Source organism: Salmo salar, chromosome ssa15 (genome assembly GCF_905237065.1).
Source record: "Salmo salar chromosome ssa15, Ssal_v3.1, whole genome shotgun sequence".
Classification (NCBI taxonomy): Eukaryota; Metazoa; Chordata; class Actinopteri; order Salmoniformes; family Salmonidae; genus Salmo; species Salmo salar.
The window spans coordinates 51,750,239-51,768,905 of NC_059456.1; the positions used below are offsets into that span (position 1 = coordinate 51,750,239).

The 18,667-nt window shown below is 46.2% G+C and overlaps 1 protein-coding gene across 3 annotated transcripts in view; it reads left to right on the forward strand.

Moving 5' to 3' along the window:
• Positions 1–18,651, forward strand: part of fzd3a (frizzled class receptor 3a) — a 30,024-nt gene extending 11,373 nt beyond the window's left edge. For all 3 annotated transcript variants that reach the window (XM_014144833.2, XM_014144835.2, XM_014144834.2), the window contains exons 3-9: positions 3,864–4,060; positions 4,348–4,810; positions 7,110–7,409; positions 7,812–8,063; positions 15,901–16,049; positions 16,489–16,746; positions 16,962–18,651. In XM_014144833.2, coding sequence (XP_014000308.2) covers positions 3,864–4,060; positions 4,348–4,810; positions 7,110–7,409; positions 7,812–8,063; positions 15,901–16,049; positions 16,489–16,746; positions 16,962–17,220 — 1,878 coding nt within the window. In that variant the 3' untranslated portion in view covers positions 17,221–18,651. The remainder of the gene's footprint in view (positions 1–3,863; positions 4,061–4,347; positions 4,811–7,109; positions 7,410–7,811; positions 8,064–15,900; positions 16,050–16,488; positions 16,747–16,961) is intronic.
• Positions 18,652–18,667: the final 16 nt, after the last annotated feature.

The following is an 18,667-nucleotide window of genomic DNA, read 5'->3' on the forward strand; positions in this document are numbered from 1 at the left end:
GAGACTGAATATAGGTTACGTTAATATACATTATGTAACTTTTTGGGTGACCCGACCAAATTCACGTAGAAATGTTAGTTATAGATCTGTCATTCATTCTATGCGCGCTATTTCTATACTTCCCATTTTTTAAGTTTTGTTTGTGTGTCTTTTACTTACAGTTTTGAACTTCAAAATTCAAAAGGCACTCGCACATCTGAGCAATCTTTTGTTGCAGGTGCATGGCAACAGTTGAACAAGATGAAGGAAAAAGGAAACCGCACACTGCTCTTGATAGTATCACTGATCTTTAATAAGCTTACGTATCGGCCTCACGGCCTTCGTCAGAGATTTTGTGAATTTCTTAAAATTAGCACCCTTATGTAGACCTAGCAGTACATTTTAATGACCTAAAGCATGACATTTCTACCTTTAGATTTTATAGCATAGAGAAAGTTAAGATATCAGACAGGGGAGGTGATATTAATAATACTCTGACTAAAAGAGAATGTTTTGGGATTTTCACCCTCCAGACATTATTTCCTAAAGGACTTAATGATGAAATGCCTGTGTATGTTATGTTGTGAATTTGAACATGAATTATGCCCTTAAGATTACTCTGATGTTTTTCGTACGATGTACCCAATGATTAATGAAAACTTGCTCGGTAGGTCTATGTCCTCATTGTGGTTTTACAGACGTGTTTAATATGTCTTATTTACACACTTTATTCGAATATTTATGAAATGCATATTGTTATATTTGGTAGCATTATTTGTTTTTCCTTCGCCTCCACCACTTTCGATGCGTGGAACGGATGTGGGTGGGGTTAGGTCTACATAAGGGTGCTAATTTTAAGAAATTCACAAAATCTCTGACGAAGGCCGTGAGGCCGATACGTAAAGCTTATTAAAGATCAGTGATACTATCAAGAGCAGTGTGCGGTTTCCTTTTTCCTTTATCACTTTCAGTTTTGTACACCAGCTTCAAACAGCTGAAAATACAATATTTTTGGTTATGGAAAAGATATTTCACAGCGGTTTAGATGGTACAACGATTCTCTACACGATGACTGCTTGTTTTGTTACATAAACTGGAATTAGGCGCACTATTATAATTTTAGCAACCTGGAAATGGTAGAGTGATTTCTACATAGTGCATCTTTAATATAGGTTAAAGGTGCACTATGCAGAAATCGCTCCACCATTTAATGGTTGCTAAAATTTGAATAGTTTGCCCAATTTCAGTTTATGTGACAAAACAAGCAATGTATGGTGTAGAGAATCATTGTACCATCTAAACCGCTGTGAAATATATTTTCAATAACCCAAAATATTGTATTTTCAGCTGTTTGAAGCTGGTGTACAAACCGAAAGTAAAAGAAGCAAAACAGAAACTTAAGAATGGGAAGCATAGAAATATTTCACATAGAACAGATCTAGACTTCTTAGATCTTTAAATCACCTTAGAATGACAGATCTATAACTCACCTTTCTATGTGAATTTGGTCAGGTCACCTAAAAAGTTACATATTGCAGCTTTAAGTTAATGTAGGTCAAATTAATATAGGTTAAGTTAATACAGGTTACGCTAATATAGGTTATGTTTAGTCACGAAACGTCCCATTGACCCATTATTTAATAATCCGATTTCTCATAACCCAACACGACACGGCAGTCTCTTATACACTCCTTGTAATTATACATTACATGACCAAAAGTATGTGGACACCTGCTCATCGAACATCTCATTCCAGTATCATGGCATTAATATGGAGTTGGTACCCCTTTTGCTGCTATAACAGACTCCACTCTTCTGGGAAGGCTTTCCACCAGATGTTGGAACATTGCTGCGGGGACTTGCTTCCATTCAGCCTCAAGAGCATTCGTGAGGGCGGGCGATTTAGGCCTGGCTCGCAGTCAGTGTTCCAATTCATCCCAAAGCTTTTCGATGGGGATGAGGTCAGGGCTCTGTGCAGGCCAATCAAGTTCTTCCACACCGATCTCAACAAACCATTTCTCTACAGACCTTGCTTTGTGCATGGGGGCATTGTCTAAACTGTTGCCACAAAGTTGGAAGCGCAGAATTGTCTAGAATGTAATTGTATGCTGTAGCGTTAAAATTTCCCTTCACTGGACTTAAGGGGCCTAGCCCGAACCATGAAAAACAGCCCCAGACTATTCCTCCTCCACAAAACGTTATAGTTGGCACAATGCAATGGGGCAGGGAGTGTTCTACTGGCATCCGCCAAACCCGGGTTCGTCCATCAAACGGCCAGATGGGGCAGAGTGATTCATTACTCCAGAGAACGCGTTTCCATTGCTCCAGAGTCCAATGGCAGTGAGCTTTACACCACTCCAGCCGACGCTTGGTATTGCGCATGATGAGCTTAGGCTGCTCGGCCATGGAAACCCATTTCATGAAGCTCCCGACGAACAGTTCTTGTGCTGACGTTGCTTCCAGAGGCAGTTTCGAACTCGGTAGTGAGTGTTGCGACCAAGTACAGACAATTTTTACGAGCTACGGGCTTCAGCGGTCCCATTCTGTGAGCTTGTGTGGCCTACCACTTCGCGGCTGAGCCGTTGTTGATTCTAGATGTTTCTACTTCACAATAACAGCACTTACAGTTGACCGGGGCACCTCTAGCAGGGCAGAAATTTGACAAACTGACTTGTTGGAAAGGTAGCATCCTATGATGGTGCAACGTTGAAAGACACTGAGGTCTTCAGTGAGGCCATTCTACTGTCAATGTTTGTCTAAGGAGATTGCATGGCTGTGTGCTTGATTTTATACAACTGTCAGCAACAGGTGTGGCTCAAATAGCCGAATCCACTCATTTGAAGGGGTGTCCACATACTTTTGTATATATAGTGTATACTTAATACATATCCACTGAAGAAAAACCCTGTTCTGTTCCACTATTACTCCCTATTAATGAAATTCCATTTAGCTCATCTTCCCATTTTGTCTGCTTGGGTCCCTGTCTTGTCCCCCTCCCCCACTCCCCCTCTCCCTGTCACAGTCACAAAGGATGGCCCCAGCAGGAGCAGGATGCGTCTAGCTTGGCCCTGGGTGGGGCTAGGGGCCGGTGGGGACCCTTTCTTCACTCCCCCTGGGGATTTGCATACTAAAGCCTTGCTTCACAGCTGCTAGCTAGCTACCGTTCTCTCCCTGAATGCATATTGGCAGAGAGGGAAGTGTGTGTGTGTGTGTGTGTGTGTGTGTGTGTGTGTGTGTGTGTGTGTGTGTGTGTGTGTGTGTGTGTGTGTGTGTGTGTGTGCGTGCGTGCGTGCGTGCGTGCGTGCGTGCGTGCGTGCGCGAGTGTGTGCGCGTGTGTGTGTAACAGCGTTGCCCTCCCCCAAACACAAAGGACTCTCCAGAGCCCCTGCCTGTGCCGGGTATCTGATGAACAGGGGGGGGGTTGGGTTACCAAGCCTGTCCTACTCCTCCTCTCTCCCTCCCTCCCTTCTTCTCCTTCCTCTGTCTTATTGTGCCAGGTTGGGGTGGAGAAAGGGGGAGGAGGATTACGAGGATAGGGGACGGAGTTGTGTTTTTTGAGTCAGCTCCAAACCGTGTCAGACAAGATGATACTGTCTGTCTGTGCTCTCATTTTGGCTTCACGTGAATAATGCCCTGCTTTAGAAGACCGTTCTGTTGTCTGTGTGTGTGTGTCTCTTTAATGCTGAGGGGTTACAGGTTCTGTGGTAGATGCACAGTGTGCTTGACATACGGTGTGTGCGAGCGTCTCTGTGTGTATGATTGCACATGACATTAGACGTATGATGTGTGTGAAACACAGACACACTCCATAACCCCCCCCCCCTCATACTCAGCTGTGACTATACACCGCCTGACAGTTTTGTGTTTTCCGCTCCCCTCCACAGCCCTTCCACCCCATGGTGAACCTGCAGTGTTCGTCAGAACTCAGGATGTTCCTGTGTGCCCTCTACACTCCGGTGTGTACAGAGTACGGACGCATGACACTGCCCTGCCGACGGCTGTGCCTGAGAGCCAAGGGAGACTGTTACAAACTCATGGACATGTTCGGCGTCAAATGGCCAGAAGAGATGGATTGTAACAGGTTAGTAGTCTACTGTACTGTAGGGTACACTTCTACACACATGGGGCACATATATATTTATTTGGTATCATTCCTTTTACCATTAATTGATCAGGAAATACCTGGTTATTCTGTACCACAACATCAATAAGAATGACATAATGGTAATTACACAATGGTAACACGTGATTTCCTAGCAAATACAAGGTCAAAACTGTGGAAACCGTATTGTAAAATACTACCTTTGTGTCTTTCTGTAGTTTAAATGTAATGTGTCTAACAGAAGCTGTTTCCTCTCCGTCCCCCAGGTTCCCAGACTGTGATGATCCGTACCCCCGTCCTGTAGACCTGCTGTCCAGGTCAGACTCCACAGAGTCGCCCATCTCCGTCCAGCGCGACTATGGCTTCTGGTGCCCCCGCGAGCTCAAGATCGACCCCGACCTGGGCTACACCTTCCTGGGTGTGAGGGACTGCTCGCCCCCCTGCCCCAACATGTACTTCCAGCGGGACGAGCTGGTCTTCGCCCGCTACTTCATCGGCGTGGTGTCTATCGTATGTCTCTCTGCAACCCTCTTCACCTTCCTCACCTTCCTCATCGACGTGTCCAGGTTCCGCTACCCGGAGCGGCCAATCATCTTCTACGCCGTGTGTTACATGATGGTGTCCCTGGTCTTCTTCCTGGGCTTCCTATTGGAAGACCGGGTGGCGTGCAACGCGGCAAGCCCCGGGCGCTTCCGGGCGTCCACCGTCACCCAGGGCTCCCATAACAAGGTGACCCATCAGCGGCGTAGTGATTGATTGATAACTGATTGTTTAATTAACTAATTGTTTGTTTGATTTACCATTTTCTCTGTGAAATTCAGGGCTATTATATATATATACTGCTCAAAAAAATAAAGGGAACACTTAAACAACACAATGTAACTCCAAGTCAATCACACTTCTGTGAAATCAAACTGTCCACTTAGGAAGCAACACTGATTGACAATAAATTTCACATGCTGTTGTGCAAATGGAATAGACAACAGGTGGAAATTATAGGCAATTAGCAAGACACCCCCAATAAAGGAGTGGTTCTGCCGGTGGGGACCACAGACCACTTCTCAGTTCCTATGCTTCCTGGCTGATGTTTTGGTCACTTTTGAATGCTGGCGGTGCTTTCACTCTAGTGGTAGCATGCGACGGAGTCTACAACCCACACAAGTGGCTCAGATAGTGCAGCTCATCCAGGATGGCACATCAATGCGAGCTGTGGCAAGAAGGTTTGCTGTGTCTGTCGGCGTAATGTCCAGAGCATGGAGGCGATACCAGGAGACAGGCCAGTACATCAGGAGACGTGGAGGAGGCCGTAGGAGGGCAACAACCCAGCAGCAGGACCGCTACCTCCGCCTTTGTGCAAGGAGGAGCAGGAGGAGCACTGCCAGAGCCCTGTAAAATGACCTCCAGCAGGCCACAAATGTGCATGTGTCTGCTCAAACGGTCAGAAACAGACTCCATGAGGGTGGTATGAGGGCCCGACATCCACAGGTGGGGGTTGCGCTTACAGCCCAACACCGTGCAGGACGTTTGGCATTTGCCAGAGAACACCAAGATTGGCAAATTCGCCACTGGCGCCCTGTGCTCTTCACAGATGAAAGCAGGTTCACACTGAGCACATGTGACAGACGTGACAGTCTGGAGACACCGTGGAGAACATTCTGCTGCCTGCAACATCCTCCAGCATGACCGGTTTGGCGGTGGGTCAGTCATGGTGTGGGGTGGCATTTCTTTGGGGGGCCGCACAGCCCTCCATATGCTCGCCAGAGGTAGCCTGACTGCCATTAGGTACCGAGATGAGATCCTTAGACCCCTTGTGAGACCATATGCTGGTGCAGTTGGCCCTGGGTTCCTCCTAATGCAAGACAATGCTAGACCTCATGTGGCTGGAGTGTGTCAGCAGTTCCTGCAAGAGGAAGGCATTGATGCTATGGACTGGCCCGCCCGTTCCCCAGACCTGAATCCAATTGAGCACATCTGGGACATCATGTCTCGTTCCATCCACCAACGCCACATTGCACCACAGACTGTCCAGGAGTTGGCGGATGCTTTAGTCCAGGTCTGGGAGGAGATCCCTCAGGAGACCATCCGCCACCTCATCAGGAGCATGCCCAGGCGTTGTAGGGAGGTCATACAGGCACGTGGAGGCCACACACACTACTCAGCCTCATTTTGACTTGTTTTAAGGACATTACATCAAAGTTGGATCAGCCTGTAGTGTGGTTTTCCACTTTAATTTTGAGTGTGACTCCAAATCCAGACCTCCATGGGTTGATAAATTGTATTTCCATTGATTATTTTTGTGTGATTTTGTTGTCAGTACATTGAACTACATAAAGAAAAAAGTATTTAATAAGATTATTTCATTCATTCAGATCTAGGATGTGTTGTTTTAGTGTTCCCTTTATTTTTTTGAGCAGTGTATATATATATTTTGGAACGATATTTTCAATGTTCTTGGATTTTCAATGTCTTCAGTCTTTTTTAAACCTTGTCCTCTCCCCTCCTCCCCTCCTCCCCTCCTCCCCTCTTCTCCTTCTCTCCTCTCCCCTCCTTCTCTCCTCTCCCCTCCTCTCCTTCTCTCCTCTCCCCTCCTCCCCTCCTCCCCTCCTCTCCATCTCTCCATCTCTCCTCTCCCCTCGTCCCCTCCTCTCCTCTCCCCTCTTTCCCTCCTCTCCTTCTCTCCTCTCCTCCCCTCCTCTCCTGTCCTCTCCCCTCCTTCCCTCCTCTCCTTCTCTCCCCTCCTCCCCTCCTCTCCTTCTCTCCTCTCCCCTCCTCCCCTCCTCTCCTTCTGTCTTCTCCCCTCCTCTCCTTCTGTCTTCTCCCCTCCTCCCGTCCTCTCCTTCTCTCCCCTCCTCCCCTCCTCTCCTTCCCTCCTCTCCTTCTCTCCTCTCCCCTCCTCCCCTCCTCTCCTTCTGTCTTCTCCCCTCCTCTCCTTCTGTCTTCTCCCCTCCTCCCGTCCTCTCCTTCTCTCCCCTCCTCCCCTCCTCTCCTTCCCTCCTCTCCTTCTCTCCTCTCCCCTCCTCTCCTCCAGGTGTGCACTCTGCTTTTCATGGTGCTCTACTTCTTCACCATGGCTGGCAGTGTGTGGTGGGTCATCCTCACCATCACCTGGTTCCTGGCTGCCGTGCCTAAGTGGGGCAGCGAGGCCATCGAGAAGAAGGCCTTGCTCTTCCATGCCTGTGCCTGGGGCCTGCCCGGCTGTCTGACTGTCACTCTGCTGGCCATGAACAAGATCGAAGGGGATAGTGTTAGCGGGGTGTGTTTTGTGGGGCTGTATGACCGCACAGCGCTGAGATGGTTCCTGCTGGTTCCGCTGGGCCTGGATGTACTGGTGAGAGGGCTGGAATGAGTCACAGTGGGATAAGGCGTGTGTAACAAATGGCAGCCTATTCCCTATATAGGGAATAGGGTGGCATTTGGGAGACAACCAAAGTGATTCAGTAAAGTCTTTGTAGGATGTCCTTTGTGGGTATGTGTGCGCAAAGTTTACGTGTGCACATGCACAAAGTTCAGTAAACTGTTCAGTGTGTGTGTAGGCACTGTTCGTGCCTTCTCCTTCGATTATACCACTGTCATACACATCTCAAAAGTCATAAGAAAGTGGATCTGAATGGAACTGAAGGAAATTATTGAAATTGTTAGCTACCCAACCAATATACCATGTTTACTTCCTGGTCTTCTTATGACATCATCTTTTGTCTAATCCTTCCATATCAACTCTGTCTGATTCCAGGTGGGGGTGGCGTTGCTGCTAGTGGGCATCCTGGCGTTGAACCGCGTGCGTATGGAGATCCCTCTGGAGAAGGAGAACCAAGACAAGCTGGTGAAGTTTATGATCCGTATCGGGGTGTTCTCTGTGCTCTACCTGGTCCCTCTGCTGACGGTCATAGCCTGCTACCTGTATGAGAACAGCTATAGGACTGTCTGGGAGACTACCTGGGTACAGGAACGCTGCAGAGAGTACCACATCCCCTGTCCATACCAGGTGAGATCCATACTCTAACCAGTACACCATATACCCTGTCCATACCAGGTGAGATCCATACTCTAACCAGTACAGCACATCCCCTGTCCATACCAGGTGAGATCCATACTCTAACCAGTACACCATATACCCTGTCCATACCAGGTGAGATCCATACTCTAACCAGTACAGCACATCCCCTGTCCATACCAGGTGAGATCCATACTCTAACCAGTACACCACATCCCCTGTCCATACCAGGTGAGATCCATACTCTAACCAGTACACCACATCCCCTGTCCATACCAGGTGAGATCCATACTCTAACCAGTACACCACATCCCCTGTCCATACCAGGTGAGATCCATACTCTAACCAGTACACCACATCCCCTGTCCATACCAGGTGAGATCCATACTCTAACCAGTACACCATATACCCTGTCCATACCAGGTGAGATCTATACTCTAACCAGTACACCATATACCCTGTCCATGCCAGGTGAGATCTATACTCTAACCAGTACACCACATCCCCTGTCCATACCAGGTGAGATCCATACTCTAACCAGTACACCACATCCCCTGTCCATACCAGGTGAGATCCATACTCTAACCAGTACACCATATGTCTATACCAGGTGAGATCCATACTCTAACCAGTACACCATATTCCCTGTCCATACCAGGTCAGATTAGGCCTGCTGCGGTGACCGTATTACCGCCAAACTGGCAGTCATGAGTCATGACCGCAGTAAAATTCTATGTGACCGTTGAATCATGGTATTCTCCTCTTATGCACTCAGGACATGCATTGGTAGTACCCTAAGGACCATTGGATCACTAATGGCCTGGTACTCCGGGCTCAAACACTTATCATCAAAACAGTATCATGCTTTTAAAACTCTGTGATGATCACACTGTGATGATCAATTTGAAGAAAGAAGTTCAACAGCAGGTTGAAACTGAGTTTAAAACATGGCTGTTGTGGATGTTGTTTCCAAGCCAAACACAATGAAATGGACAACGCTTTCTAAGAGGATGATTGATTCAAAACATCCATATGCATACAGTGCCTTCGGAAAGTATACAGACCCCTTGACTTTTTCCACATTTAAATAAAAACGAATTAAAATAAATCCTCCTCCATATACACACAATACCCCATATTGACAAAGCGAAAACAGGGTTTCAGAAATTTTTGCAAATGTATACAAAATCAAAAAAACAGAAATACCTTATTTACATACAGTACCAGTCAAAAGTTTGGACACACACACTCAATCCAGGGTTTTTCTTTATTTTTAAGATTGTATATATTGTAGAATAATAGTGAAGACATCAAAACTGTGAAATAACACATCATGTAGTAGAAAACAAAAGTGTTAAACAAATCCAAATATATTTTATATTTGAGATTCTTCAAAGTAGCCACCCTTTGCCTTGATGACAGCTTTGCACACTCTTGGCATTCTCTCAACCAACTTCATGAGGTAGTCACCTGGAATTTCAATTAACAGATATATATTTTTTAATACATTTTCAAACATTTCAAAAAAAAAATAATTATTTGTCATTGTGGAGTACTGTGTGTAGTTTGGTGAGGAAAAAAACGATTTAATCTATTTTAGAATAAGGCTGTAACGTAACAACATTTGGAAATACTCTAGGGGTCTGAATACTTTCGAATGCACAGTATTAGAGTTTATGCATAGGCTTTTGAGGCCAAGCCCGATAAAAACCTTGAATCAAAATGATGAGTGTGCTGTTATACAATACATAGCCTACCACATATTAGCATGGCAGAACAACATAAAACAAAACTGATTTAAGATGTCTTTGGCACATAATTGGTCTAGCCTATACTCCAAAATTAAACGCGTTTGAGTAATCGTGTGGACTTTATTATTATGCATACTGGATGGACTGGATTACCTTATGCTAAGCTCCAAAATGTCTATCCACGATTCTGGGAGAGAATGTATAGCCCTAGGAGATGCTGTTGGTTCATTGATTGTGCAGGGCGGCTTACAGTTAGCTTACAATTATAGAGAATTTGTATATGATTTTGAATAGCCTAGTAATGGGGATTTTGTTAGATTTTCATAATTAATAGGCTGACATTACCTTTAGCTACAGAAAATCTCACCACTATGCGTTTCCTTTTTCTCCTCTCTCTCTCTCCTTTATTTTTTTCTCACGTGCGCAGACGGGTTGTCAATAGTTTAGTGAAATATGCTTAGTTGCGAAAACATGTTACTATCGATGTTCCCGTACAGATTTAATTTGGTTTCCGAAATTAAGCGCTGGGTATCTGCAGGAACAGGGTTGGAGAACCGATGGCATACAGTTTGGGCGGAATATCACCTGTCGCACAGCGAGAGCATGCTCCTCAAACAGTGGTTGACGTGTGTAGTGAAATAAATGTTCTTATATGTATTTCTCAGCTGTTCATATTAAGCACAGCTCCTCTATAAAACAGAAGTAGCCCTATCCGGCAACATTGAAAAACCCGCAGGAAAGCGCGCAGACGCCATTCGCTATTCGAGTGGATAGGGTACGGAATACGCCTTTTCCCCCCCTGCCCCTGTCCCTGCCCATTTGATAATGGGCCATTCTAAATGGAAACTAATTTGACATATTAGTAAAGACAAGATTAAATTGAGAATAGTCTGATGGGTGAAAATATGATCACATGATGAGAGAACAGCTGTGCAGCCTGAGGCGAAGACAGAGCAGCAAGCTTCTTCTTTTTTTGTTGCATATAGTCGCATTATGCAACCCATATATGTTTTGATTTCTGAGAAGTTCTATGGTTTGTATCATTCACAACTAAAGTTGCTAAGTAATTCGAAATCTAGCGTAGCCTATAGGACCTGTTTCAAATGATCACTTTTACGCTCAACATAGCCACTTCATTCTATTTTACTCAGTCAGCGAGGTTAAATGATATCCTTCTTACAATAACATTATATTATATAAAATAATGTTACGGGACTTATAAGCATATATTGTCAGCTAAATGAACAAGCCTCAGCCTATGGCATGGAGCATAGCCAGATAAAATACAGTAGGCCAACTCATTTCCTTTTGCATGACAATAACGCATACACCATATCCCCTGTCTTACCAGGTAAGTAACATATACCCCCTTTCTTAAGCACTCCACTACATTACATCTACTCTAACCACTACACCATATACCTGTCCATATGAGGTAATATCAGATTATACATCTACTGTAACCATTTCTAGAACCTACAATCAACTACACTCAAATATTATTATAACCCCTACAGTAATTCTCAACCAGGGGGCCTTGGACCCCTGAGGGACCTCAGTGAGCTTTCATGGGGTCCCAAGAAAAAATATGGAATTGAATTCTGGTGCCAAATCCAATAAGGGAAAGAAAAACAACAGAGTAAGAAAAATATATTTCGGTCTCACACAGTAGTTGTATTCCCAATACACCTAGCGCCAGTGTTCCAGTGCAAACACAGACCGGGGAGAGATCTCAGGTTGGTTCTATTTAATAGATGAAGCACTTCAGAGAAGCACCTCTCTGCCTGGAGCTGTGGAACACATCCCCACTCATCTGGAGAAGCAGTTAATCATTCAAACACTTCATCCTCGCTGCTGTAAATTGGTAGCATTTGTGTGTGTGTGTGTGTTTGTGTGTGTACAGTATATGTTTGTTTTTGTGTGTGTGTGTGTGTGTGTGTGTGTGTGTGTGTGTGTGTGTGTGTGTGTGTGTGTGTGTGTGTGTGTGTGTGTGTGTGTGTGTGTGTGTGTGTGTGTGTGTGTGTGTGTGTGTGTGTATGTTTGAGTGTGTATGTGTGTGTGCTGTGCTTCTTTTTCTGTCCTCCTTAAAAAGGTTTTGTGTTAGTAGTTACTGTGGTGGCACAGATAGCAGGGTTTGGATGGGTAGAGAAGTGAAAAGCGTGAATAGCTTCTCTACTTGCCGTTTGTAGCAAGTGTCTAGATGTCACTGTTTTTCAGTTCCATCTATTTATCCAAGCAGCTCCATTGCCACGTTTGGATGTGTGATGGTGTGTAATCTCTTGCCTTTTAGTTAGTTCTAAAGGAAGGCTGGTTGGCACACAGTAGAGCATTTGTGTGCATGTGTGTCTGTCTTTGTCTGTCTCCATGTGTTTCCGTGTGTGTGTCTCCGTGTGTATATGTGTGTGTGTGTGTGTGTGTGTGTGTGTGTGTGTGTGTGTGTGTGTGTGTGTGTGTGTGTGTGTGTGTGTGTGTGTGTGTGTGTGTGTGTGTGTGTGTGTGTGTGTGTGTGTGTGTGTACCCCCAACAAAGATAGCTTATGACGGCATTAGAGGCCTGTTACGGTGGGGGGGATGGGGGAAACAAAGGGGGGAGGCAGGGTGAGGCAAAGAGAGTCATTTGGGGCCTTAATCTGTCATGCAAGCGTTACTGCGTAAGAGAGCAGTGAGTTAATTTCTCTCTCCCAGAGGTTCTGTTGCTGGGGGAAGGATGGATCAGAGAGAAGGGCTATGCTATGGTAATGCAGTTATAAAGAAAGTAAAGCTATACAAGCTACTGTATGGACGAAACTACACAGACAAAATGTAATAGTGAGTAATATCTGTGGTTTGGTAACGGCTAGTGAGGGAAGGGTACTAGTGAAGGAAGGGTACTAGTGAGGGAAGGGTACTAGTGAGGGAAGGGTACTAGTGAGGGAAGGGTACTAGTGAGGGAAGGGTACTAGTGAGGGAAGGGTACTAGTGAGGGAAGGGTACTAGTGAGGGAAGGGTACTAGTGAGGGAAGGGTACTAGTGAGGGAAGGGTACTAGTGAGGGAAGGGTACTAGTGAGGGAAGGGTACTAGTGAGGGAAGGGTACTAGTGAGGGAAGGGTACTAGTGAGGGAAGGGTACTAGTGAGGGAAGGGTACTAGTAAGGGAAGGGTACTAGTGAGGGAAGGGTACTAGTGAGGGAAGGGTACTAGTAAGGGAAGGGTACTAGTGAGGGAAGGGTACTAGTAAGGGAAGGGTACTAGTGAGGGAAGGGTACTAGTGAGGGAAGGGTACTAGTGAGGGAAGGGTACTAGTGAGGGTAACGGAACGAGTGAAAGTCTTTCGTTTTTTATATAGAAAGACTGAGAATGGGTGGCCAGGACTCTGTAGGCCCGCTTACTGCCCTTCATAACTTTGTGATGTGTGGAGGATGTGAGTGGGAGGACTCTGCTTCCCCAGAGCACACATACATACAGTAACACAGTAGCTAACATGTAAACAGACTCCTGAGCACATATATACTATAAAGCTATGGTTCAACAGAGACCTATATACACAATATATACAAAGGTATGTGGACACCCCTTCAAATTAGTGGATTCGGCTATTTGAGCCACACCTGTTGCTGACAGTTGTATAAAATCAAGCAATGCAATCTCCTTAGACAAACATTGGCAGTAGAATGGCCTCACTGAAGACCTCAGTGTCTTTCAACGTTGCACCATCATAGGATGCTACCTTTCCAACAAGTCAGTTTGTCAAATTTCTGCCCTGCTAGAGCTGCCCCGGTCAACTGTAAGTGCTGTTATTGTGAAGTAGAAACATCTAGGAGCAACAACGGCTCAGCCGCGAAGTGGTAGGCCACACAAGCTCACAGAATGGGACCGCTGAAGCCCGTAGCTCGTAAAAATTGTCTGTACTTGGTCGCAACACTCACTACCGAGTTCGAAACTGCCTCTGGAAGCAACATCAGCACAAGAACTGTTCATCGGGAGCTTCATGAAATGGGTTTTCATGGCCGAGCAGCCGCTCTAGCGTCTGCTAGAGTAGTGTAAAGCTCGCCGCCATTGGACTCTTGGAGAAGTGGAAACGTGTTCTCTGGAGTGATGAATCTCTTTCACCATCTGGCAGTCCAACAGACAAATCTGGGTTTGGAGGATGCCAGGACAACGCTACCTGCCCCAATGCATAGTGCATTGGTAAAGTTTGGTCGAGGAGGAATAATGGTCTGGGGGTTCGGGCTAGGCCCCTTAGTTCCAGTGAAGTCTTAACGCTACAGCATATAATGACATTGTAGACAATTCTGTGCTTCCAACTTTGTTGCAACAGTTTGGGGAAGGCCCTTTCCTGTTTCAGCTTGACAATGCCCCCGTGCACAAAGCGATGTCCATACAGAAATGGTTTGTAAAGATCGGTTTGGAAGAACTTGACTGGCCTGCACAGAGCCCTGACCTCAACCCCATCGAACACCTTTGGGATGAATTGGAACGCTGACTACGAGCCAGCCCTAATCGCCCAACACCAGTGCCCGACCTCACTAATGCTCTTGTGGCTGAATGGAAGCAAGTCCCCACAGCAATGTTCCAATATCTAGTGGAAAGCCTTCCCAGAAGAGTAGAGTCTGTTATAGCAGCAAAGGGGAGAACAACTCCATATTAATGCCCATGATTTTGGAATGACATGTTCGACGAGCAGGTGTCCACATACCTTTGGTCATGTAGGGTATCTATATCAATATGTAAACAGAGCCAGAGAGAGAGAGAGAGGTCCTGTGTGGCTTGGTTGGTAGAGCACGATGCTTGCAACATTACAATCGTGAGTTTGATTCCCGCAGGGGCCACCCATACGAGAATGTCAGTCACTTTGGATTAAAGTGTGTGCTTAATGTCATAGAGAAAAGGAATCAGCTGTGAAAACCAACCAGCGCTGAAGGATGGAAATTCTATTTCAACGAGTCAGTCCTGCTGCATCAACCCTGTGCCTTTCTACTACTTCCCCTCTGATTGGCCAGAACCGTATGAGATGCCAATCTAGAGGAGTTTAGAAGATAAGACATGTTAACTGAAGGGACGTATGGCTGCAGTGATTCAGTCTCTCTCCTCTTATCTCATTCTGTTGTAATGAGGTTCTCTGAGCTCCAGGCTGCTCTGCCTGCCTGCTCCACTCATAACGAGGCCATCAGGACTGCTGTGTATGTGCGTGCGTGCGTGTGTGTGTGTAGGGAAAAAAACAGGGGATGTGTGTGAGTATGTTTCTTACAGGGATAGAGGGGGAGATAGATATGCACATACTGTACATCGGTGGAGGCTGCTGAGGGGAGGACGGCTCATAATAATGGCTGGGACGGAGTCAATGGAATGGTCTCAACCACATGGAAACCACGCGCTTGATACCATTCCATTGACTCCCTTCAGCAGCCTCCACTGACATACATTCACTATGCGTCTGTGTGTTTACTAAGGCTGCTATGGTGCAGTGATGCGGTGTATTTACAGGTATAGGTGAGAAGATGAGGAGTGCTGTGTTGTGTTGTGTGCTGCTGTACTGTACCCTTCTGCAGTAGAGCACTGTGTGAGTGTACAGTGTAGCCTGAGGGTACAGGTGCACTATCTACGGGGGGGCACAGAAGAGAGAGGGGGGTGGAGGGAAAGAGATGAAATTAGAGGGGGGAGGTAGAGAGAGAGGGAACGATTGGGGATGGATGGAATGGAAGTAGAGAAAATGAGAGCAGGGGTGGAGGGAGGGAATGAGAGGTAGAGAGAGGGAGAATAAGACAAAGGGAGGGGGAAGGAGAGAGTCATGCCATTGTGTTGGCTGCTGATTTGTTTATGCCTGTAGCAGTAAGCTGCCGAGTCTGTTAGAAAATACATGCATGTGGGAAAACACACACGACTCAGGAGTACAGTGCCTCACTGCCTTGCAGACAACCTACCGTACGTAGTGTCATGCTTACTGAGACCTCCATTCTCACCCACGCAGCCTAGCAGACATACATGTACAATCAAACGTACACACAGACGCACACTGTTTCCCTCCAGTACAGATTGCTAGTAGAGTACTCCCTTATGGCAGACACACTCACACCTCTCTCCTCTCCATGGGTGACCTAGGTCGAGCAGACCAGCAGACCAAACCTGTCCCTGTTCATCATAAAGTACCTGATGATGTTGGTAGTAGGGATCCCTTCAGTGTTCTGGGTGGGCAGCAAGAAGACCTGCTTCGAATGGGCCAGCTTCTTCCACGGACATAGACGCAAAGAGTGAGTCTCTAGAACACGCTTTCTCTCCCTAATGTCAATGTATTTCTCATGGGGAGCAATGTTTTTTTTAATGACTTGCACAATTAGTGCACATTTGAATTCGATCAAATAAATATTCTATTGTATATGATATGGAATGCAGGCAATGCACTGCATCTTAATGTATTATACCTGCTGGCTTTAAGTAAAGTGGTACCAAGATTTTAAATTCAACAGTGCTTTATAGTAGTGTTAGTGAAAGGCCCCTTCTCTGCGTTCACCCCCCTTCCCGTGTGATCAGAGCATTAACCCCCTCTCCCATTCCCTGTTCCACACACTCCTCCTTCCTCATCTACCTTTCCACCTTTCCTTTCTCTCTCCCGTCCCTCCTCCGCCTCTCCCTCCCCTCCATCCCTCCCTTCCCCTTCTCCTCGTCCCCCTCTTCCTCTCCCTTTTCCAGTAGTGTGGTCAACGAGAGCAGACAGGTACTCCAGGAGCCAGATTTTGCTCAGCTGCTCCTGCGGGACCCCAACACCCCCATCGCGAGGAAGTCCAGGGGGACGTCCACGCAGGGCACCTCCACCCACGCTTCCTCCACCCACCTGGCCATGCTGGACGAGCCCCCCAGTGGGAGCACCAGCCGGGCAAGTAGTGTCCGCAGCGCCCGCAGCAAGATGAGCAGCTTCCATGGAAGTCTGCATAGATCCAGAGACAGCAGGTAGGGATGGATGGGGATGGTGGGGACCGTTGGGGTGACAGATTGATTTAATAGATTTGGGGATTGAAAAAAGCCAGATGTGGAAAATAGGTATGGATGAATAGAGGCGAAAATGTGTAGACCTGAAAGGGTTTGGTAAGTGTTAAAAACATGGAGTATTTGTCATGTTATTTACAGTCCCAGATGCCTGACGTCTCTTTCCTCTCCTCTGTCAGGTACACAGCATGTAGTTTCCGCGGAGTTGACGATCGCCTCCCCTATGGCAGCATGCCCCGCCTCAACGAACAATCAGGGTCCAGACACTGCAGCACCAACCGGCTAGACAGCCTATCAAAGCATGGCTCCACCCAGCGTCTGGATAGCCAATCACGGCACAGCAGCATCAGGGACCTTAGCAACGTCACCCAGGCCATTCAGAGCGCCCCCGGCAATGGAATCCACAGGGTCCTTGAGGAGGATGGAGCCACGGCCTGAACTGAGACATCTGAACGCCTGGCCGCAAAACAAACCTTAGCCTCTACCCTAAAACCCATGCCAACCTTTTAGCTAAACAAGAAGTGTCTAGGACGTGTCAAACTCATTCCACAGAGGGCCAAGTGTCTGCGGGTTTTTGTACTTTGTGGATGAATTATGGTCACTAATTAGTAAGGAACTCCCCTCACCTAGTTGTCTAAGTCTTAACTGAAATGGAAAAACCAAAAAATCTGCAGATACTCGGCCCTCCATGGAATGAATTTGATACCCCTGGTCTAGGGGGTAGAGGTTGATTTTGGACTGGACATACTACAGTCCTCTATGGCTACATTTACACAGGCAGCCCAATTCTGATCTTTTGCCCAATTACTGGTCTTTAGATCCAATCAGATCATTTGCCAATAATTGATTAAAAAAAAAACAGAATTGGGCTGCCTGTGTAAACTCAGAGATTGTGAGGAAACTGGACATGCAGGACTGTTTGACAATGTGTCTCAACATGTCTCCTCTCATTAAACAGCACTAATAAATGAAGATAGCAGACGACTTGGATTCAGAGGACAGTGTAACTTGGACTTGCAGGAGTGAGAGCTGAACCAATAAGGCTGACATGGAAGAAGAAATCATACTCTTGGCCACAGACTGCTGATCGCCGATGCTTTTTGTTCAGTGTTCTGGAGTCAGCTCTTAGTGAAGGACAGCTCTGGGATCAGTTTCAGGTGTAGGACATAATATTGACGTTACAGAGCTTCTTATCTATCGGCACATTCCACGACTCAGGAGGGTGAAAAGGGTTCAATCTAAAGGATTCTACAATCTAAATCGTTCTGTTATGGGTTACACAAGCACATGCTGCCAAGCACTCATCCACGAAGGCCAAGACTTTATTCCTGCTGACCACATTGTTTACCTGCACGAGGAGTACTGTAGACGTGTCTCCAAAACCAGTTGTACTACACTACTATACATTGAGGTACTTTTATATGTCAATTGGTTTCATTGCACTTCTGACGGAGGCAGTTGAAGGTACTGTATGTGACGAGTAGGGCCTGAAGTTTTTCCTGACTGTGACCTGCCCAGGGAAAACTCTGGGTCCTAGTGATAATGTGAAGGCGATAGGGACAGTGTCCTGTCCTGTTGTCAATCAATTGACAATGAAACAATTGTATTGATGAATCAGCCATTGTGAAGTGAAGGGCTGTATTGTATTACAGGATAAAAGCGGAATTCCAAACTCCAGCCTTATAGGTAGAATATGAGTGTTCTTTTTCCCTCCAGTTAGAATTAGAATCAGTAGTATTATTACAAAGTGCATACTTACTTGTATAGATAATTGTTAGCCATAACTTCTAGTAGTGGCATGTGCATAGGTGTAAATAGATTTTTTTGGGGGTGTCTCTTGTGAAATTTGTAATAAATCTTCTGAAAATACATCTGGGAAATGTGT